This window comes from Vanacampus margaritifer, chromosome 2 (genome assembly GCF_051991255.1).
Source record: "Vanacampus margaritifer isolate UIUO_Vmar chromosome 2, RoL_Vmar_1.0, whole genome shotgun sequence".
Lineage (NCBI taxonomy): Eukaryota > Metazoa > Chordata > Actinopteri > Syngnathiformes > Syngnathidae > Vanacampus > Vanacampus margaritifer.
The window spans coordinates 24445107-24468284 of record NC_135433.1 but is presented as its reverse complement, the minus strand read 5'-3'; the positions used below and the strand labels follow the sequence as shown (position 1 = coordinate 24468284).

General features: G+C 41.2%; 2 protein-coding genes across 3 annotated transcripts; both read right to left on the bottom strand.

Annotated features, from left to right (window-relative positions):
- Positions 1–5112: 5112 nt before the first annotated feature.
- LOC144043124 (uncharacterized) lies at positions 5113–11550 on the bottom strand. Of its 2 annotated transcripts, none has more exons than XM_077556362.1 (12): positions 11206–11550; positions 10964–11044; positions 10757–10892; positions 10586–10671; positions 9350–9535; positions 8931–9041; positions 8492–8560; positions 8270–8385; positions 6684–6749; positions 6509–6580; positions 6305–6419; positions 5113–5230 (listed from the first exon to the last, which is right to left on the bottom strand). In XM_077556362.1, exons 1-12 carry the CDS (start codon positions 11419–11421, stop codon positions 5228–5230), a joined length of 1257 nt encoding a protein of 418 aa, XP_077412488.1. In that variant the 5' UTR covers positions 11422–11550; the 3' UTR covers positions 5113–5227. The 2 variants fall into 2 exon arrangements, with proteins under 2 accessions (XP_077412488.1, XP_077412489.1); XM_077556363.1 differs by having other exon boundaries at positions 9350–9514.
- A 1389-nt stretch (positions 11551–12939) lies between these two features.
- mfsd11 (major facilitator superfamily domain containing 11) lies at positions 12940–22279 on the bottom strand. The gene is made up of 11 exons (XM_077556360.1): positions 21980–22279; positions 20268–20391; positions 20104–20159; positions 17953–18237; positions 17813–17871; positions 17581–17749; positions 15619–15662; positions 15361–15426; positions 14985–15288; positions 13439–13574; positions 12940–13316 (listed from the first exon to the last, which is right to left on the bottom strand). The coding sequence occupies exons 2-11, from the start codon at positions 20361–20363 to the stop codon at positions 13152–13154; spliced, it is 1380 nt and encodes a 459-aa protein (XP_077412486.1). The 5' UTR covers positions 20364–20391; positions 21980–22279; the 3' UTR covers positions 12940–13151.
- Positions 22280–23178: the final 899 nt, after the last annotated feature.

The following is a 23178-nucleotide window of genomic DNA, read 5'->3' as shown; positions in this document are numbered from 1 at the left end:
TTCTCTGAACCTGCCTATCAGGACAGAATGCACCAAAATGGACTCAACGGTCTTCGAGACAATTTCAACAAACTTTGAAGCCATCAATCATAGACGTTTGTAAAACTGAGCTGGTTAAACAGACTCTCACGTTGGACTGACACATCTTGACTTTTGTGTGTTTGGAAATTTGGCAGAGTGTGCCACGCCATGCTGGGCGTTCCAACGGACCCAGGGTATTTTTTTTATCACGTGCCCCCAGAGCACCTGACAATTTGGTTGTCTGAAAGTAGTTCAAACATTAGACCGGCTGAAAACAGGTCTAAGTTGTGGAGCAGGTGGTGTAATGCGATTCAGTTGGATTTGATGATGCTGCAGGCAGATTCTGAGCTCTGAAAAAACAAATAACTGAGGAATGGGTTATCTCCCCCAAAAAATACACAAATATGTAAAGCAACGAATCACAAATAGGCACGTTTCCCGTCTAAATGATTTCAGTTTGTTATTGACAAAATGGAAAAGTGTAGTTTTTTTTCTTAGCAAAAGAAAAAGAGACATTACCTGAGAGCAGCAGAAGGAGGAAAAAAAATGGCAGCGTCGAGACATCCATGGTCAGGAAACAAAAGGATGCCTGACAGCCTCTGCACGCGCCAATATATACCTGCAAAAGACATGCCAAGACACACAAGGACACACCCCCTTCACCTGCCGCAGGTGCCCGCTTGCCACGCCCAGATCGTTTGTGGTTTCCCCCAAAGCTAACAAATGAATTCTTCTTTGTTTACTGGCAGGATGACCACGCTACTCCGTTGCTGCCACACACGAACGAGAATGTGGACACCATTGTTTTTGTGATCGTTATCACAAAAACATTCTTGGCCCAAATTCCCCAACTTGCCAACATCGTGTCAATATCAATGACGAGCAGGGGCTGCACCTTCTCATCAGCATCATGGTTTCGCACACACACAAACACACACATAAAGGGAGGCACACACACGTGTGTGTGTGTGTGTGTGTGTGCGTGCGTGTGTGTGTGTGTGTGTGTGTGTTTGCGTGTGCATGTGCGTGCGTGTGTGTGTGTGTGTGTACATGGCTGAATGTCCGGCTAAATGTTCACTTTTAGAGTTATACATTTTAACGATGTTTAAACTGTTTTATTTGATTGTTTGTGCAAATATGATTGTTATACCAGATTCCAGATTCCGGAGCCTACAAACACAATTTTGTTGTTTTTGTGACAATGACAATAAATCTTGGAATCTCAAATCTATTTCTACATCGCATAAGCATCCATAATAATAATAATAATAGCAACAATAATCCTGGATTGGCTGTCAAACCGGTTCTGGGTGCACCCCACCTACTGCCCGAAGCCGGCTAGGATAGGCTCCAGCACCCCCACGACCCTTGTGAGGATTTGAGTGGTTACAAAAATGGATGGATGGATAATAATAATAATAATAATAATAATAAAAATTAAAAAATATATATAATAATAATAATAATAATAATAATAATCCTGAATTGGCTGGCAACCGGTTCTGGGTGTACCCCACCTACTGCCCGAAGCCGGCTAGGATAGGCTCCAGCACCCCCACCACCCTTGTGAGGATTTGAGCGGTTACGAAAATGGATGGATGGATGGATAATAATAATAATAATAATAATAATAATAATAATAATAATAATAATAATAATAATAATAATAAGGTGTACCCACCTACTGCCCAAAGCCGGCTAGGATAGGCTCCAGCACCCCCACGACCCTTGTGAGGATTGAGCGGTTAAGAAAATGGATGGATGGATGATAATAATAATAATAAAAATAATAAAAATAATAAAAATAATAAAAATAATAATAATAAAAAAAAAAAATAATAATAATAATAATAATAATAATAATAATCCTGGATTGGCTGGCAACCGGTTCTTGGTGTACCCCACCTACTGCCCGAAGCCGGCTAGGACCCTTGTGAGGATTGAGCGGTTAAGAAAATGGATGGATAATAAAAGCAATAATAATAATAATAATAATAATAATAATAATAATAATAATAATAATAATAATAATTATTATTATTATTATTATTATTATTATTATTATTATTATTATATAGTGTACTTAGGATATCATCTAATTATATCTCATTATACGAGAATTTATTATGTAGTGTATGCAAGAATGTTGGGGAATTTCACGGCTTGTCACTTTTGAGAATCAGGTCGACGTCATTACAGGAAAAGCAGTTTCAGCACTCGTCATGGTTCTGGCTGTCACACCTGACAACTTCCAACCACTGATTGATTGACAGCTGCAGAATTGGGCAACCGCAAGCCTGAACGGATAGTTCAAAGAAGAAGAAATGAAGATTCAAATGTTGTGTTGGCTTAATCTAAGTTAATACGTCGAAGCTAATAATGCTACAGGAACATTTGTAAAATAATTGCCAAGAGTACATTATAGACAATATGGGGGATTGTAAAGCAGCCAATATGGTCAGTGTATGAAATTGGTTGCTCTGCAGAATCTTTCTCATCATTGTAGAACAATTCATCTTTCTTTCTTTGTTTCTTTCTTTGTTTCTTTCTTTCTGGGAATATCAATTATGGCTTTCCATAAAGCCGTTTTAGCAGCATCAGTGTTATCAGCAGTGCCACCAAACCAGTCGGACCAGTTTACAACACAACCAGAAGTTGACACAATAAGAAAATGTTATCTTGACAATAGTGTGACATCATCTTGATTACCCAGTCGTGTGCAATGTCTCTGTCTTGACAATGAAAAATGAAAGTGCTTTTTAAAAAAAACGAAAACTAACTGAAACTACATTTTCTGTTTACAAAACTAACTAAAACTAACTATAATTATAGCAAAAAAACAATTTGGTTTTAGTCTTTGGTAATTAATTAAATGCATGAGCCTTTGGGGATGATTTTGAATGTGATTTGTAAGCCGGTCGCTCCTCTTAACTCACTGAACTAGTTTTGCACAATACACTTTTATAGACATACAGGGCACATAACACACTTTGGTGGGGGGTGGAAACACAGTCTTCGCCCTACAACTCCCCTCCAATTTTAATGCACCACACAACTGTGTGTGTGTGTGGGGGGGGGTCGGGATGGGGCGCCATCGGTTGGGGCAGACCGCGGTATAGAGCATTGCTGCGGTCCCCTGTCCGTGTCCCCGCCGCACTCCCCGCACTTGGAAGTGTTAAAGTTGGCTAAAAAGTCGTTGAGTTGATCAAAAACGATTTTTTTCCCTAAAATTCTGCTACTTCTGATACTGAATTCTAAATTGCTCTTTTTCAGTATGTTTTCTTGACTTTCTCACAGCATGGGTGTAAAGTTTTTATTGGTTACAGAGTGTTTGATCATTTTCATTGGTTTTATTATTTTTTCAATCTTTGTTCTGTTGCCATGCAAACCCTTTTCAGTTTCTTTACTTCTCAGCTTTCATCCATTGTTTATGTTGATACATTTTTAGTTCTCGGTGGTGCAACCAGGTCCAGACTTGCAGTTATGCAGTTAAAATAATGGACTAAAAATTAACACAGGGCAGGTAAAATGGGAAAAGGACACTTATTTAAAACATGAATGAAGTTTGCAGTCACTTAAGAGGTGAGATGGTCTCTTGTTGAATAAAACTGGTGATATCAAAACTCACCTACGCAGTGACAGTGGGAAGGAGCCAGCTGAGGTCAAGATATGGGACGTGCACTCGGAAGCCCATAAGGCATGGCCCAATGTGTGCCCCCTATTGTGGGCTGGCTACCTGGCGTTTGTGGCTAAAATCCAAGAAATGAATAACATTCTTTGTGCCGTTTATTTAATTTGATAAATGGATTTGTCGGTAGTTTCTAAATTGATGGAGCAGTTGTCATCTACTCCCCCTGCTGGACAGCACACATAACAGAACACTGCTTTTCATGTCCGTCAATTCATGAGGAAGAAATTGGATTGCATCAATAACAACTTTTGGATTTGACCAGCCGCCACTGTGGCATTACAACTAACTTAGTTACTTTATTAGTAGATTTTAAAAAAAATCCTGATTACTTGCTTTAAAAAGTAACGAAGGCAGATTACAAGTTAGTTTAATAGTTGCTTTTAGTAGATACTGGCAACCCTGCTTGGCATATAAATGACACTTAATTTGAAGTGTAGTTTGTTTTTTTAATTAAAAATAAAACAGCAACCTCTTTGATTTATTATAATAATTTTAATTTTTTTTTAAAAAAGGGAGTATGTTCAGGATTCAACTGAATTAATTTGCTACTTGTTTTTAATGATTAATTAAAAATTAAAAATAGTCTTTCTAGACTTCACTTAACAAAAATACTTTTTAAAAAATAATTTCTAAATTAAGGACAGTCTTTTTAATTGACATATTTAACTATTAATGTTGTAATGGCAAAACACAACATTTATAATGTATATTGTTTATAAATATAACGATTAAATTTGGGGACCTTCTGCAGTCTTACTTCCCTGCATGTGATCCATTTTGTGTGTGTGTCGGACTGGGACTCATTTTCAGCCCCAAATTTTCAGGGCTTAGACCGGTCCATGAGTTCACATTTTAATGAACATACACAATTTTACAGTTATTAGTGTATCAATGTAAAATAGGTTACCATTCTCTCCAACAATATTCATACTGCATTTGATTTAAAATCTAAATGTACAATTGAATGTGCCTGCAAGATGTCGAACACTGCACTTCCTTTTTGTGCTCTTATTTTGAAATCACACTACTTCTGGTGCACGACTTGGCTGACTGACACCAACTTGAAGAAAACAACGGCAACCGCAGGTGTCATGGGTGACGTGAGCGGTTGAGGGATGGTGGACCAAAATGCAGGGAAGCGCGGCAGTGGGACAGGAATCAAGTGTAATACGTGAAACACAGAAGAGGTGAGAAAACAACCATGACTTGACGAGCGTGGACAGGATGTAACTGGACTGGGCTTGTCATGACGTGGCTAGATGGCGTGGCTTGACTGGGCTGGTCGCTGTGACGGACGGGACACGACATGACAGGACAGGTCGTCGTGACTTACAGTGACTGGATGTGACTCCCAAGAAAAGCCAGCAGGACGGCAAACATTGTTTCAAGTCAACTTTATTCGCATTGTAAACGTTCACATGAGGAAAAAAAAACACCGGAGAGGAAGGTGCTTTATTTACATGATGCAACTGTGGTGGGGTCACGACATCACTGGTCATTCGGGCAGCGACAAACTCACTGAAACGACAACAACAAAAGGGATTTTCATAGAGTGGACTGAGGTAGTTTCTAAAAAAAATCCAATCCCGAAGGATTTGATTCACCGTTTCAGCGCGCTTGTCAACTTTATGGTCCACTCCGCAATATTCAAAATGGCCGTCGAGTGATTAGTGATTAGGAGTCACGAATGGGGAATTACTCTGAACGTTGACTGTCTGTGTGGTCAGGGTTGCCGCTCCCGATATGCAGATAATGTGAATCAGGCACCATCATTTGGGGGGGGGGCACATTGCATCATCAAGTGTGCATGTTATGCGTGAACGCTCCGACATGCTCTCGACTTGTTCAAATGAGTTGACCTTCACACATTGTCATTCAAATATTGCCCGCCGCAGATCAAAAAAATTTCAGCCGATGAAAAACTGTTATATTTGGTACGGTGGGGGGCTCCATTTGACTTTTCAACATCTGGCACCCAAAAGCGATATCAGCCGACCTGTGTGAGGTGTACGATGCTGATACTATGGAAGGAATCTACACCACATTTGGCTCATCCGAGCTGAGTCACTGCAGCAGGAAGTTGATGACTTCCAAAAATTCCATGAACACTATTTCAGGTATTTCCCCGTACTATTTTTACAATTCTGAATGACTTTATTTCAGGCAAGTATGCACAAACTAAGGCCCATGGAACGCGTACACACGTGTATTGGTTCATTAATATGTATGGATGTTTATCTCATTGCACAACAGATTGAGGACATTTTCCTCACAACTCAAGCCCTGTGTTTGAGGGTCAAGACTTGGTTTTAGAGTTTAGGTTTGAATTGGGTTATGGTTGAGGTCCGGGTAAGGAATGGCGGTAGGCAATCATTTTTAATGGTTGGGGTTAGGGGAAGTGGCTAGGAAATGCATCATGTCATTGAGATGGCCCCACAAAGATAGTAAAACAAACTTGACACAAAAGTGTGTGTGTGTGTGTGTGTGTGTGTGTGTGCGTGTGTGTGTGTGTGTGTGTGTGTGTGTGTGTGTGTGTGTGCGTGCGTGCGTGCGTGCGTGCGTGCGTGCGTGCGTGCGTGGCAGCAGTCCTACCGGGCCAGCGGCGCCCCCCACAGTCTGGCTGTGGGGCCTCCACCCACTGAGGCGGCGCTGGGGGGTCGAGGTCACCGTATGCCCTCCGCCACAGCTGCGGGATACCGGGGGGTACCTGCAAGCGACACTCTACGTGACCTCCTCCTGTTGCAGCACATTGCAATGCACGACTTTCAACTTGAATTTGAACTTGAAGTTCCTCACCTGAATTGTGTCAAATCCGTCAAAGGCCTGCTGCCAGTGCTGCTGTTAGGCCACACCCCTGACACACTTTTACTGCACACACACACACACACACACAAGAGGATTGACAGCAGGTGTGCATGTGTCTGGGTCCCACTGTGCCTGTGTGAGTGTGTGTGTTCTCAGAAGGACTTACGCTGCGTGAAGATGTCTAATAACGTGACGGTCACATGACAAACAATGATGTGTTTCCAGCAGCTGTCTGTGCACATGCACACAAGCAACAACAGGAAGTGATGTAATGAACACTAATTCATTCACTCATTCCCTAATGCTCCCCAGATGTTTATGTAGTAGTTATTTATGGAAATTCCAAATCAACCAAAGTGATTACAGACGCTCCCCTACTTAGGAACATTCGAGTTACAAACAGCGGTACATACGAACATGTCTGCACGCATGTCAAACAATGTTCGGAAAGAGATGCTGTAAGTTAGATTTTTTATTGCGCACCTTTTTCCGAGTACTGTAGTGCTTCTTTCCGCCGCTAATACCGACGCTTGGCGCTGTGAGAGCTCAGCCAGCATTGGAGGCTCAGCAACGTGTCGAGGAGGAGGAAGAAGAAGAAACGCCTGTCGCTCATAGATAAAGCCATCGCACTCTTCGAGCAGCAAGACCCAAATATTGAATGTTGCACAAAGGTTGCACATCAATTGAATGATGCCATACAGTGCTACCGCATCATTTATGATGAAAAAAGAAGAAAACTGTGCAATCGTAGTTAGATCGCTTCTTTCGACCAGTTTCTAGTAAATCCTCCAAGGAAGATACTTATCAACCCTCATCTTCTTCTCCGCGACCCTCAACTTCTTCCTACATTGAAGTTACGGAGGAGGAAGTAACTTTTGAAGCCCATTCCAGCGACGACGAAAAACCTCTCATGATATAAAATCCTCCTCTTCCTCCTCCTCCTCCTCCATCAAATCCTTAAGCATCGAGTACATCTTCCAAAAGTAAGTTAAAATTCATTTTATGTATCTTATTACGTACATGTACATACTGTGTGTGTCTCTCGCTCTCTCTCTCTAACATACGTAGTACAGTACTTACTGTACGTATTCTCTTTAAACATAAATTATAATACAAAATATAGCACTGAAGCAACTTACGAACAAATTCACCTTACGAACGATCGCTCGGAACGTAACTCGTTCGTAAGTTGGGGAGCGTCTGTACCTGCTAACTAATTTACATAGTGAACCTAGAAAAATCCTGTTGTAGCGATTTGCGAGTTGGGAATCAATGAATAATTTCCAAAAGTAATGGCTGTATTTGGAATCATTCACTCATTACTGATACTCTTTTACACATTATTAACGCAATCCATGCCTCTATTACACTATTTTTATTGTTATTACATGATTATAAACATTTTAGAAGCTATTACACTATTGGTAACACACTGCACTGTTATTATTGTTATAAACATGCTACACTTTATACATGGTTATAAACATACAAGCGATCATTAACAAGCTACTTGCCTCTATTACACCTCTATTCCACATTACTATTATTTTTAATACACAGTTAATTAGAAACTATTCCACTACTGCTCACACACTACATGGTTATTATTTACTAGTTATTTATTTACTATTATGAACTTCTATAAACACATTACAGTTTGAACATTTTATTTATGAGTGAATCATTCATTCATCCTGAACTTTCCAATCACTACAACAGGTTTCTTCATTAGTGGACTACGTGTCAACTTACTTCCTGATCCCAGCAGCGGTGGCATCCCCAACATCTTGCTGAGAATCTTTTGGACTGCGCAGCTTTTCGCGGCTCCACGGGAAGTTCTTCTGCTGAGCTTCGTCGAGCTGCTTCTTCTACCACACATACACAAATGCACACGCAGACACACAGGCGCACACCTCCGTCACGCATAATCGGTATATCGGAGGTATGCGATGCATTCCGACACAAGAATCTTACAACTTCGGCGTGAAGCGAGCGTTTGTCGACCTTGTTCTCCTGCAGCTCCTCGGAGGTCCTCAGCAGTTGCTATGGAAAACCCATTAAACTGTCTTCTCAAAACTCCGGGTGGCTTTATAACAGTGTAATAATTGTGTAATAACAACAATAACGGCGTAATAGAGGCATGCAGTATGTTAACGATGGGGTCAAGGAGTGTCTTATATTTATAACTGTGTGAATACTTCAATATGTTAGCAATATAGTGTAACAGTGTGTATAGTATGTTAATACTTGTATAATAATGGTCATGATGTCATAGAAGCGTGGAGCATGTTAATAATGTGTGTCTTGCATGTGAAAGTGTTTCAGCATGTTTAGATCGTTTGATTAGTGTGCTTATAACAGTGCATACTTGGTTTTAATACAGTTTGTGTATGTGTGTGTGTGTTTTGTTTACCAGGATGTGGATGTGTTTGTGTTTGTTGTCATCACTGAGACGCCTGATGGCCTCTTGGAGTTTGTCACACTCACTTTGAAGCTTCAAGATGGATGTCTGCCCGCCAGTCAGCTGCATGCCAGCACACAAATGCATGCATGCATACAACGCACACATTCATATATTTATATATATAGCCCATATACAGTATTTATATATAGCCTATTTATGTCCACGCACTGCACCCAGGCACACGTACATGTTTATTCTACGTACTGAACCATCACCTCCAATGTCTCGTAATATCTCGGAATCTAACTGAGTACATTTTGACGCATGGCAGCTAGCTCACACACAAATGCCAAATCACAAACGTGCGCACACACAATCAATGACATCCTAACACGCATCCCATCGTTGGGTGCGTTTGTTTCGTTGACCTTGGCGTCTTCCTCCAGCTGCCGCCGCGCGCCTTCTGCCAACTTGCTCTCCAGCAGGAGACTCAACTTCCCGCCCAGGTCGTCCGGGTTGCGACCTCTGCGGTCAGAGGGTTCGGAGGTCAAAGATGGCATCATGCGGTCCAATGCCGCTTGGAGGTCGTCCAGCTGCATCAGGTCAGACGGACACTTTAGGAAAACTCACTTAAAAACGTTGATGCCATCTAAGGTTATTTTAGATAACGAAAAAACTTAAACTAAAATTTAAAAAACAATTTTGTTAACGAAATAAAATAAAAACAAAAATGCTTTTTAAAAAACGAAAACTAACTGAAATTATATTTTATGTTTACAAAATTAACTGAAACTAATATAATTATAACGAAAATGTCCTTCATTTTAGTTGGTAATTAATTTAATGTATTTGAAAAGAAACCGGAAAAAGGACGTTTGAAAGTGTGTTACGCAGAAATGACGTCATCTGTCAGTATCCGATATAAAGCACCTTTAGATGACGTTGCTCCAATAGGTGGGTGTCATGTGACGTCACGACAAGCGGCCCAAACCCAGATGGGGGGCAGGAAGTAATTTGTCCATATAGGAAAAAGCTGAGAAAATGCCAAAGTTTTGTGCTGTTTATGGCTGTACCAACCAGTCTAATTAAGAAAAAATATATGCCTTCAATTGGCTAGCGGTGTGATACGATGTCTGGAGGACGAGGTCGTTCCACACCAGGCAAATCCAACACGAGTTCAGAAAAATCTCTTTTCCTCAGAGTTTAAGGATCATATCCCACATATTTTACTATTTTTAGAGCGTATCAGCTACGTCTAGGCTCACCCAACGCTTTTGCATAGTCTCTTTCCATCATTTTCAATGGGTGTTCCCTTGCTGACCCCCAGTTGAATTTTGCCGGAATCATGTGATTGCAACACTCCTATTTGCTTGACTTTTCTATTTAACTCAGCCGAAATAACATTAGGTAAGAAATGTGTTACTTTTCCAATTTTACAATGGTGTTTTTAAAATATTATACACAAGTAATATAAAACTAATACTGAAACTAACTCAAACTAAACTAAATCTAAGCATTTTCAAACTAAAACTAATCAAAACCATTGAACCACCCTGAAAAATGATTAAAATTAACTACATTTTAAAAACAAAACTCAAAACTAAATCACAACTAAAATGAAAGTTCCAAAACTATAATAACCCTGCACACCTGGCGTCGCTCACCTGACAACATTGCTTAGTGAGTCGCTCGATGGCGTCCTCGTGGAGCCTCACGCGCTCGTCAAGACGTCTGCACGCCTCGCGTCGGTCTGTACGAATATTAATAAGAACATGAGCGAATTCAAGTCAACTCGTGCGTGAGGAAAGCTGTGCGTGCGTGCACGGGAACCGCACCCGTGTCGTCGATGAGTCGCCGCAGAACGTCCATCTGCTCCCCGTCCCCCTTTGCAGCCTCCAGTGAGTCCACGCGAACGCGCAGCCGAGCGCTCGCGTCCTTCAACTCGTCCAGCCATGAGGCGGACGCGAAACCCTGAGGACGGCCGACAATGAGGAAATAACGAAGGAAACCGCAATCAGGATTTCGGGGACATTGTAACGGACCTGCTGGCGGAGGTGAAGCTCCTCGGCACGCAGCTTTATGGCCGACATCTGCTCCTGGACGTCCTGCGCGAGTCGCAGCGCCTGACGGGGAACACAAGCAATTAAAGAAAGTTGTTAGCTAAACATTCTTTATGAGTTATAGGCTATATGGCATTCTTTATTATGTGTTGTTTACGCGCGCGCGCGCACACACAGTCTATCTGACCAGAATCAAGAACCCTCAGCCGAAGCGGACGTCCAACCTGTTCCAGTCCGTCCTCGCAGGCCCGGAGGCGTTCCAGAAGTTCCGACCCGCGAGCCCGCTCGGCGGCGCTGGCGTCCCGAATGCCCAAGCGGTGGAGCAGCGCCAGCAGCAGCCGACGCAGGTAACCCAGGTCCAATGCGCCCACGCGGGGGCCGCCGAAACTCAAATCCAGCAGGTCCGAGAAGGTCACGTCGTCGTCGTCCTCCCGCCTCATCGCTCAATACCAACAACGTTGTGCGCGCGTTCGTTGCCGGGAGATGACATTCGCGTCCTGCGTCGCTAGGCAACTGTCCAAGGACCGCACACCACATCGGAACGTGGATCTGCTTGAATGACGCGCTTCAATTTCCAAGCCATTTTGTTTTTGGAAAATGGACTTTTGGGTGTGCCATCAATAACGCAGACATTAAAAAATGTTAATTAAGTTATATCATTGTATCAAGTTAAAATGTGAACTAAAATCACGCACAAAAAAATAACATTGGATAGAATAAGCATGCAAGAAAAGAAAAAACTGTATTAAGAATCCTGTAAATGCAGTCATTTTAGCTTTTTAAGGCCTACATTTTCCACAAAATCAATCAATCGCATGCATATCCCTGACATATACAACAAAAAATATATACATTTGAACACTTCAGTGATGACATCATCACATCAGGTGGGGGCGCATCACCAGTGACAAGTTGTTTCACACTTCCAGCTGCGTTATGACGCGCAAATTGGGCACCTGGTGGTCGTAATCCACGTGGGCGCCGTTTCCAGCAGGAATCTTTAGTAAGTGCACCAAAAATTTAAAGGGAGCAATTTATTGAATGTCTGTGGTTCAAAGTGAGTCTGCCAAATTACACAAGCGAGCAAATTTTGACTTCTCCATTTCTGAAAGTCTTGTTTTGACCAATAATGACGTCACAAGTGAGATAATTCACTCAAAGTTCCTCAGTCAAAGACTGAGCAAAATTTTTTTTGGGGGGGGTTATTTCACTTTTGTACTTTGCACTGATTCAGTCTGTAGCCTTTTTTTCTATCATAACGGGAGTGTATCGTATTGTAATTACATGAATTTCATTCCAATGAAATAAATGTGTTTGATCAAAACTGGAGTGAATTATACCTTAGTCAAAGCCCAAAAAATGCAGCATGCCATTAGTTGCTGCTTTCTATGAAAACAGTTTTGTGTCTGGGAATCTATGTTCATCTTCGTGGTTTGGCGTTCACTAATTGCTTGCTCCTTAATTCACTTTTAGGGTTAGAATTTTGAAGTGACTTCAGGAACTTCACTTGGACAAAAGTAGTGCTTTGTGCCATCTTGAGGCACCTATCGGCAATTAGAATTACTTAGGGTAGTGCACTCTAAAAACATTTGGGTCAAAAATAACCCAATTATGGGTCAGAAATGGACCGATCCTCTACTTGGGTCAATTTGAACCAACTTTTGAGTCAAGAAAACAACTCATAAATATTGGTCAGATCCTTTACTTGGGTCCAAAAATGGGGTCATTTTGTATAAAACAACCCAGAAAGTTGGGTAAAATTGACCTATAAAGTGGATCGGTCCATTTTTGATCCATAATTGGGTTATTTTTGACCCAACTGTTTTTAGAGTGTGTCTAGCCATGCTGATAGTGGATGAAGACTACATTTCGGTGGCTCGATGATGAAATGCATCAGCGATAATACAATCGAATGTCTACGGGCATTTGAATGCAAAACAGGTCTCAAACACTCCAAATTATTGCTCGTGTAATGTTTATTTAAACCTTTGTCTCCGCTTTCCCTTCTTCTGTGAACTTCAACATTCCGGAAGGTTTCTTTTTTGTTACAAAAATAAAATCAACTTCTTCCAGCAACCAGCGGCATTTCCCATCATGCCTCGGTGTGTCTATAAAGTGAACGTGCAGATTTGGTGGCGGTGGAAATGTGTGTAGCGGATCAGCCTCCTCATCAGATGGAGTCATAGCGGGGGTCCTCCACCGCGCCGGCCTGCACCCGCCACTCAGCAACAAAGAAGGTGAGCGAGCCGGCGAATCCCAGCACGACCATGATGAGGAGCTGCCAGTGTAGCAGGAGGAAGTTGCTGTAGAAGAAGGCCAACGCCGCCAGGATGGACTGAGGAGGAAACGCAACAAGGTGACCCTTGACACATTTTCCCGAGCACCACTTATAACGCTAAGTTTAATTAAACAATTACATTTGGCACCTCTAATGAGAAGTGAGAGAGCAGTTCTCACCTGTATGAACTTGAAGACGGCGAAGGCGGGGGCGCTGTTGTCACGGAAGGTGAAGCCGATGATGCTGAGCAGCTGCGTGTTGAAGCAGCTGTCGCCCAAGCCCAACAGGAAGCTGCACAGCAAGGCCACGCCCACACTGACACACACGTGCACAAAGTCAGTGGCCACTTATAGGTGAACTAATGGCATCGTATATTAGCATCCAATTTATGGGCAACACATGAGAAAGTGGAATGGCTGTCGAGGGCCCTGGCAACATGCAAACCGTAACTGGGTCAAATATTTATTATAATGGTGAACAAATTTTTTGTGGAGTGAGGTGCGACAGCTGTTTTTAACCACATTTTTGGGTGTAGAATCCCAAATAAAAAAAAATTCTATCACAAAGTTTTTGAGCTATAGGATCCCCATTTTCTTAAAAAAAAATACACTGTAAAAAATGGGGAGTGAAATTTACTTGGAAAAAAAACTAACAGTGTTTTCACTCAGAAATTCTGAGTAAATTTTACAAGGAGAGTTTAATTGCAATTTGCGAGTGATGTGTGCATCTGTGTGTGTGAAGTGTATGACGTGTATGGATGTGAAACACACACACAAAGATGGAATAGTTACAAACTTTGAAAACTTAAAAAAAAAAACAGTTTGATATGCCCAAGGTTACAAGTTTAAAGGGATACTTGACTCATTGAACCATTTTCAACAGTAAAAAGATAATATTTTGTCTATAATTAATGTAATAACTATTCTTTTTCATGAACAATCAATACCTATAAAAATAATTTCATAATTAATTTAATTTAATAATTTAATTACTAATTTTGCCACTTGCTGTCAACTGAAGATGACATGACAGACATCACCTGTGCTAAGGAAGAACAAACAATCATGGCTCCATTTGCTGACCAAACCCAGAAAACAGACCGATTTCCTCAGCACAGGTGACATCATCTTCAGTCGACAGTAAGTGGAAAAATGTGTTTTTAAAGGTATTAATTGTACATGAAAAATAATGAAGTTATCAAATTAATTCTGGACAAAATTAACTTTTTTTTTTTTTTTTTTTACTGCTGAAAATGGCTCAAGGAGTCAAGTATCCCTTTAAGAGAATATCCTGTTAATTCTTACTATGCTAACTTTCTCTTTGCAGATATTGGTAGTACTGACCTATTGGAATCTGAACTCTCAATTGTGACAACTGTGAAAAAAAAAACTGACTGCAACTTTGAAATCAGCATGCCAATTTGAAATTTAATCGTCATAAAAATGTAATTTTAGTTTTTTTAAATTGTCCCCCAGTGTTACTGTTAATGCCACAGACTCTGCACTGAGACAGAAAATTAGCACGTTCATTTTCTGAGAATAAACTACTGTTGTATTACATGTTGATTAATTTAGACATTCAAATGTTTTGTTTTAGTTTCTTTCTACATCTATAATCCCTATTCATCTATGAGGCGTATTAATTCATCCAAACATTTCAAAAGAAAGCCTCTTAGAGCGGCAATTGTAATACCGTCAAAGTGCACCATTTTGATTTGGTATCAACCTGGGCCGTATGAATGCGATGAGCTCGGTTCCCTCCTCAGGCGCCAGCGGGGCGTCGTCAGCGATGTTGATGAAGATGAGGTAGAAGGCGACGTAGTGCGCGAGCAGCCCCAGCAGCACGACGGGATTGCGACCCAGGCGGCCACCGCCTTTGTTGAGCGCGCCGAACGTGCCCCCGCCCAGGATCTCGCCCAAGCCCACGCAGATGCCCGACAGCCCTATCAAGCTCTTGGCGTCCCGCCCCAAGCCCGTCATGGCGCCGATGCACGTGCCGTACACGCCGCTGTAGAACGTCAGCTCCACGCCTGTCGACACACATGCCGTGACATGGGTGATCTCAGGGCGTGTGGGTCACGTGACAGGAAGTAGCGAGTCACCTGTGTACGCGATGGACAGGCTGAGCAGCAGCATCTCCTTGGTCACAAACATCTTGCATGCCCGCACTGTGGAGCAGAGCGACATCACAACACTGTCACACAGAGATAACCATGGCAAAATTCTGCGATATAAATAATAATCGTTGCTATAAGGAAAATTTGAACAAAAATGCAAAAAGTGAACAGCCATGGAGGCAAGCAATCACACTGCTACATGCTTTGATGTTTGTCTGTGTTGGCTGAAGTGTGCGCACGTACCAAAAGCATCCAGGGCTTGCGAACAGACGCGCGAGAGAGGCGAGCTGCCAAGGACACAAATTCAGAGGAAACAAAAAAAAAAAGAGACAAGAAGCTGAGAAAAGGTCATGTACTGTGAACACAAAATCTCCAATTTGCCAATTTTTGTCCGTTCATTCTCCATATACCATTTTGATGATCAAATCTTCTGTAAGCCGATCTTAAAGGGACAGTCTATTGTTTATTGCCATCTAGTAGTGAACTAATAATTAATTTAAAAAAAACACTATTAACCCATAAATTCATAAAAAATAAAATAAAATAAAAATTAGGGGCACCAGGCAATTAATTTTTTTCATTGTAATTAATCATATGACTTCACTATTTAACTCAAGATTAATTGCAAATTTTATATCTGTTCTAAATGTACAATGAAAAAAAATTCTAGGTTTTCATACTCCTGTTAACAAAAGTGAAAACATTTTTAAACTAATAGAAATTAGTTCAAATGAATTTTCGACGCTTATAGCCGTCAATGGCAGCGAATGAATTTTTTTTTAAAAAGAAAAGATTATAAAAAATTGGGGGAGGGAAGTGATTAAAATATTAATCGTAATTAATCGCATGGCTTTACTAGTTAACTGACGATTAATCACAAATGTTATATCTGTTCTAAATGTACAATAAAAAAATCTAGCTTTTCATACTCTTGTTAACAAAAGAGGGAAAAAAATGATAAACTAATAGAAATAGTTCAAATGTATTTTTGATGTTTTTAGCCATCAATGGCAGTGAATGAGTTAATTTCAATAATATGCAAAAAATAATAATTTTATCACAGCAATTTTATATAATCGTAGCTCTAGTAATCGCTGATACAGGAGACTGATATTTTTCGCCGCCATCTTTCTGCTACGGATACCCGAAGGATAAAAAGTTTGCGAACATAGTTAGTCTCCGGTGGTGTTTTCAGCAAGTGTCGGACCAAATGGGTCGACTGCTGCTTGCGTTCCACAGCTGGGGTCTGCATCTGGTCATCGCTGAGAGCCGCGATTCGCGCTCCCGCCGTTGTGTAGCCTGGAAATCCAGACTCACTCGCTAGTCAACCACCCTATCAGTCGCATTTCTGAGGCAGGGCAAACCTGAGCTAACAGACAGTGGAATGAACCAATGAGCGAAGAGCGGACGTGATGTTTTTTTTTTTTTGTTTTTTTTTTGCAGGGACGGAGTAAAATTCCAACATGGTTACTATCTGAAGAGTGACAGTAGTGAATGATGTCGTTGAATGTCGTAGCAGGAAAAATGCTCACGAAGACGACGTCACGCATAGACGAATTTGATTGGGCCGTCCTGTTTTCAGATGGAGCCGAATCGCTGTCTATGGCCGCCTGTCCAGACAAACTTTCTTCTTGAAGAAAGTGGGTGTGGCTTGCCAGGCTAGCCGTTGTCTCCCTCTGCTGTGTTCTTGCTAGCTTTTGCTAACTTCCCCCGCTAGCCACTCTTGCTCGCCGCCTACGCTGCTCCTGCTTGCCAGGCTGCTGGCTCCAAATAATAACTGGTAGTAATTGGTGGTAGCCTTGTGAAATCTGGTCTCTCTGAGGCACCGTAGTACACATGCTTCGAAATTGCTGCATTAGATTAGTTCACCACTAGATGGCACTAATTCCTATACACAGTCCCTCGCTCAGTTTGAGTTTGAAATGATATGTAACTGATTAGGGGTTAAAGTTTGCAGTGTATTTAGGCTTTAAACTACTAAAATAGGCACAAGAAACCCAATTTTTACTTTTGGCGTTGGAGTTAGGCACGGGGGAAAAAAACTGCGAGTGATCCTTGACATTCGCTACCCTGCGTCACCATAGTGACTGCACAACATGGAGGGCATTAGAGAGTCAATAGGCAGGGCCAGGTCACCATGGCAACCATAAGATATTAAAAGCACTTTGTCAACATCACCCGCCTCCTCCTCATGTTGACGGGTACCCGAGTGCACTGTCGCCCGAGTCGGAGGGCAGCAGCAGGGCCTCTGATTGGTCGCCAGAAGCGGCTTCGGCTTCCACTTCGTTGTCGGGCTTCCGGATGAGGAAGAAGAGGAAGCAGCCCACCAGGCTGATGACCGTCAGGGAGATGAACACCGTCTGCCGGTCCTTGTCTGCGCATGCACACACGCAGAGTTCAACACTTGTACACACGTGCGCGGCCAGCTGCTTCCTACCCGTGATATGCTCGTGTCCGCGCCAGGCGAAGAAGATGAACAGGTTTCCAAACAGTAAACTGCAAACGTACATGTACGCAATCTTACTAACCAAACACCCGCGTGTCCAAATTCTCACACACACACGACACGAGCATCACCTGAACTGCAGCAGTGCCCAGAAGACGCCGCTGTTCCTGCCGATGGTGCGCGGGTCCGAGTTGAGCGCCAGCACGTTGCCCTGCGCCGTCCACAGCACGGCGGCGCCCAGGCCCACCAGCACGGACGCAGTGTAGAAGCTCCACGTGTACGGGTACACGAAGACGGCGATGTAGGCGCTATATAGCAGCCCGCTGAAGAACATGGACAACTGCGCGCCCGCCACCGCCACCACCGACGGCGCCAGCAGATTGGACGCCGAAAACACGCCGTAGATCACCGCCATGCTGCGCCACGCACAGAAACACACACAGTGTGCATCCGTTTCATTTTTGACATATTTTATGTTCCAGTCTGACCGAGCTTCCCTTGCGATGTTGCGCTTAATCATGAGTCATTGTTCTTCATGTTGTTTATGTCACAAAAACCTGACATTAGGGTCTTTTCCACCGCCGGAACTTTTGGAGATCTTTTCAATTTACCTTGGTAAAATTCAGTTTGCGCGTTTTTCAATTCAATTCCCCAGGGGACATCCGAGTACTATCTCAGCAGCAGGGTCTTGCTGAGCCAAGCTGGAACTTTAGAGAGGACGGGCTGCACTTATGGAGGACCAAAACTGCCAACATTTAAAATAAATGACTAAAAGTGAAAATAAAAACAGATACAAAAAATACTTTTCAAAAATTAAATCCCCAAAAATAAATATAAATGGAAATAAAAAATACATAGATGCATAAATAAATAAATGTAAAAATAAACTCAAAAATAAAAAACGAGGTTCCAAAAATAAAAATAAATGTCAAAATAAATACATAAATAAAATATAAATCCAAAAACAGCGTTTTATCCTGGCAGAGCGTCTGCAGCATGAAATAAATAAATGTGAGAGCAGAGTGTTTTTATTTATTGATCCCTATTTAATTTTATTTGTGTGTGTATATATAGTTATATTTATTTCCATTTATATTTTGGGATTTAATTTTTTAATTATAATTTTTATATCAGTTTTTCACTTTTAGTCATTTATTTATTTTGAAATTTTTTTTTTGGGGGGGGGGCGTTACATTGGCTGGTCTCATCAAACTCATACGTCATCATACTCATTTGAATTAATTACCGAGAACGCTAAAACACTGTGGAAACACAAATGATAAATTCCCTGCGGAACTTTTACAACCAAGAACTTCCTTTACCCAGAACTCAGAGATCCTGAGCTTGTTGGTGGAAAAACAGCTATTTAAACAGGTGTGTATAGACTTTTAATATCCACAGCATATACTGTATATGTGTACAGACGCTCCCCAACTTACGAACGAGTTACGTTCCAAGCGATCGTTCGTAAGGTGAATTTGTTCGTAAGTTGCTTCAGTGCTATATTTTGTATTATAATTTATGTTTAAAGAGAATACGTACAGTAAGTACTGTACTACGTATGTTAGAGAGAGAGAGCGACAGACACACACAGTATGTACATGTACATAATAAGATAAATAAAATGAAGTTTAACTTACTTTTGGAAGATGTACTCGATGCTTAAGGATTTGATGGAGGAGGAGGAGGAAGAGGAGGATTTTATATCATGAGAGGTTCTTCGTCATCGCTGGAATGGACTTCAAAAGTTACTTCCTCCTCCGTAACTTCAATGTAGGAAGAAGTTGAGGGTCGCGGAGAAGAAGATGAGGGTTGATGAGTATCTTCCTTGGAGGATTTACTAGAAACTGGCCGAAAGAAGCGATCTAACGACGATTGCACAGTTTTCTTCTTTTTTCATCATAAATGATGCGGTAGCACTGTATGGCATCATTCAATTGATTTGCAACCTTTGTGCAACGTTCAATATTTGGGTCTTGCTGCTCGAAGAGTGCGATGGCTTTATCTATGAGCGACAGGCGTTTCTTCTTCTTCCTCCTCCTCGACACGTTGCTGAGCCTCCAATGCTGGGTGAGCTCTCACAGCGCCAAGCGTCGGTATTAGCGGCGGAAAGAAGCACTACAGTACTCGGAAAAAGGTGCGCAATAAAAAATCTAACTTACAGCATCTCTTTCCGAACATTTTTTGACATGCGCGCAGACATGTTCGTATGTACCGTTGTTCGTAACACGAATGTTCCTAAGTAGGGGAGCGTCTGTATATATAGATTTGTTGGGTTTTACCTGGTGTATCCGCTGGCGTGGAAGGTGGTGCTGTTGAAGCTCTTGATGACCGTTTGCTGCACAAACCGAGACGTGTCAGCGTTCAAGCGCGCCCAGAGTGACGCAGAGAGTGTCACGGCATAACGTGTGTGGAGTGACATGTGGCTGACGCACAGCTGGCCTACCTCGATGTTGCCGCACGTCTGAAAGGCGGTGAAGATGAACATGAAGGCCACGCCCAGGACGATGACGTTCATCATCTTCTTGCCGTCAGGACCCATTTGGAAGCATGTGTTGACGTCACAACATCTGATGAAGAGGCGAGAGGATGCTCAGGGTACAATGTGACATTTTTCTTCACAATGTAAAAGTCTTCAGATGTCTTAGTAACACATCTGGTCTGCAAAATGTCTCGGTCAACAGGATTAACAATTATCAACATGCATTGACTTTCAAGTTTAATTCCAAGCTCCTAGCTCAGGTAGGGCTGGGCGATATGGGCAAAAAAATAAAATCTCGATTTTTGCAGTCATTTAGGACGATTACGATTTTGGTCGATTTTAATCTAATAAACCCAACAAACATTTATTTAAAGATTTCATTTATTCAAAAATAATTCCTGTGCAGAAATGTTCAGACAACAATAATGTATACTAATTATAAATGAGTTTTAACATAAATGTAACATTCATAGTTTGTTCTTGTAGTTGGTAGCTATTGTAAACATGTCTTGTAAACCACCCATCCAGCATTCTGCCACATGTGCAAAATGACAACTCATAAAAACATTTGAATGTAACAGAACACAATAACAGCTTTTAATAATCCAGAAGACAAAATTCAATGTCACGATTGAGCAAATTTTCAACGATTTGATTTTTAAAATGACGATGTATCGAATTAATTCGATTTATTGCCCAGCCTTAAGTTCAGGGGTAGGTAAGTTTGGTCCTAGAGAGCCGCAGTCCTGCATGTTTTTTTATGTCTCCTTCCTCCAACACAACTGAGAGGCTCCTGCAGAACGTAATGATGAGCTGATGATTTGAAACACCTGGGTTGGATGCAGGAGACACCGAAAACATGCAGGACTGCGGCTCTCTAGGACTGAACTTGCCTATCCCTGTCCTAGCTCAATGTACCCACATATCAAATGTATTTTGTCCATTGAAATAAAATTGAAAAGCCATTCTTCCGCCCCACCCCCAAATATGTTACATTCACATTCGCGCACCAATTGCTATGAATGAGAATGGAGAATGTCAACACTCAAATTTTGTCTGGTTAGTGATGTTTTTATTACGATTATTATTATTTTATGTTTTGTATGTTGATTTTGTGCACATCAAATTGTACAATTTGTTTGTTGCATATGTACTAATTAGCATTTACTTTTAAGATAACTTTAACTAGATAAATGTCAAGAAATGGTAGTAGGACCGCCACGTGCACATGCACTCGCGCAGAATTTTTACTTTTAATTTTCGCGCGATTCACTGCAAAAATGGTGCAAGATGGTGGGTTGCCGGTCACGGCAAAAATAGCCACTTCGTTTATTAAAGCGAAAGAACATTAAAAATATAAAAATCGACATACTGTGACTGTCCCTTAAAAATGTAAGTATAACTTAGTTTTGGAGCTGGATTTTGATAGATGGAAAATTGCATTGCATTCATTTCGATGGGAAACCTTACCTTGACGGCTTGATTTATGAACGTTTCATGTTACAAACGGACTCACGGAACAAATTCAATTTGTAATTTGAGGTTCTACTGTAATCTTAAATACATTTCCCATCCTTGCAAATACTTAATAAAATTGGTGGTAAAATGAGCCGCAAGCGTGAATTTTGATTAATTAAACGTATAAAGGTAAATTCAATATGTGTTTGTCCACTTACGGAAGAGGCGGCAGTTCTTGTCGCTTTCTTATTTGCCTCTTGAAGAGACAGGGTAAACTAGGCTAAGCTCAGGTTGACACCTAGATCTTAGCACTTGTCATCGAGCTTCTCTGTATGGACCCAAAAAATCCACCATGACGAAACAAGCCGACTTTCTCCAAAGTTGTCGTCCTCTCACAATCCTAAACAAGCAGAAGACGAACCCGAAAATCTGAAATCATGTGATTTGAGAAGACGTCAGCTGACCCACAACGTCACAAGCTAAACGCTAAGCATCAAATGCTATATGTATCAAAAGCAGGGATGACTGAAAATGTCATACTGTAGCTCATCCATTTGATATGTAGATTTGTTGTAAAGACACGCCCTATGTTTCCGCTTCCGGGTTAAAATGTTTGTCATGATCACGCGACTATTCAACTAGAAATGTTTCGATATTCATGTTTGTTTAGGTAAAACAAAAAAAAAGTCAACGCACACACATATGAAAAAGCTTCACATATTTTCATGTATCAGAGTGCCAAAGTAAAATGTTCGCTAGTGGCTTCACTCATATATATCTTCTTCTTCTTTTTTTTTTTTTTTTAACACAAAAACAATTTACAAGAGATAACGTTTGTTTTACAAACAACGAAAAACATAATAAAATAACAGCAAGGCATTTTACACTTTTACAAGCCAACTTCAGTATCTAGTCTCACACATGAAAAGCATCAATAATTTGAGACCTCTTCACATAACGTCTGATAGTCCGTATTCAAGTCTTTCAAAGATGGTAAGGAAGCAAACTATGACTGCGATTTAATTTACTAATAGATATCTTTGGGCGATAAGCGGCATTGTTGTCCTCGGTGTCTGCCCATCCATCGTCCAGCGTTGTGCAATTTTACTACGAACTTTGAAAACAAACTTAAAGAGGGCAAATCCAAATGAAATATTTGGCTTCAGAGGGATATCTCCATTTTAGGGCGTATTTACTTAACAAAAATGGAAAGTCTATCAAAAATAATATACCCAAGTTCTACCACAGCTGTTTCAAACAAAGTAGTTAAAACAATTAATACCATAAATTTTTATTTTATTCGGAGGAACAGGCCTCACTATTTTAGAAAAGGTCAAATGGTTAAAGAAATACAAGATGGTGGCTTGAAGGTTATAAATTTTGATTGTCTTAATAGAACACTCAAAATTAATTGGTT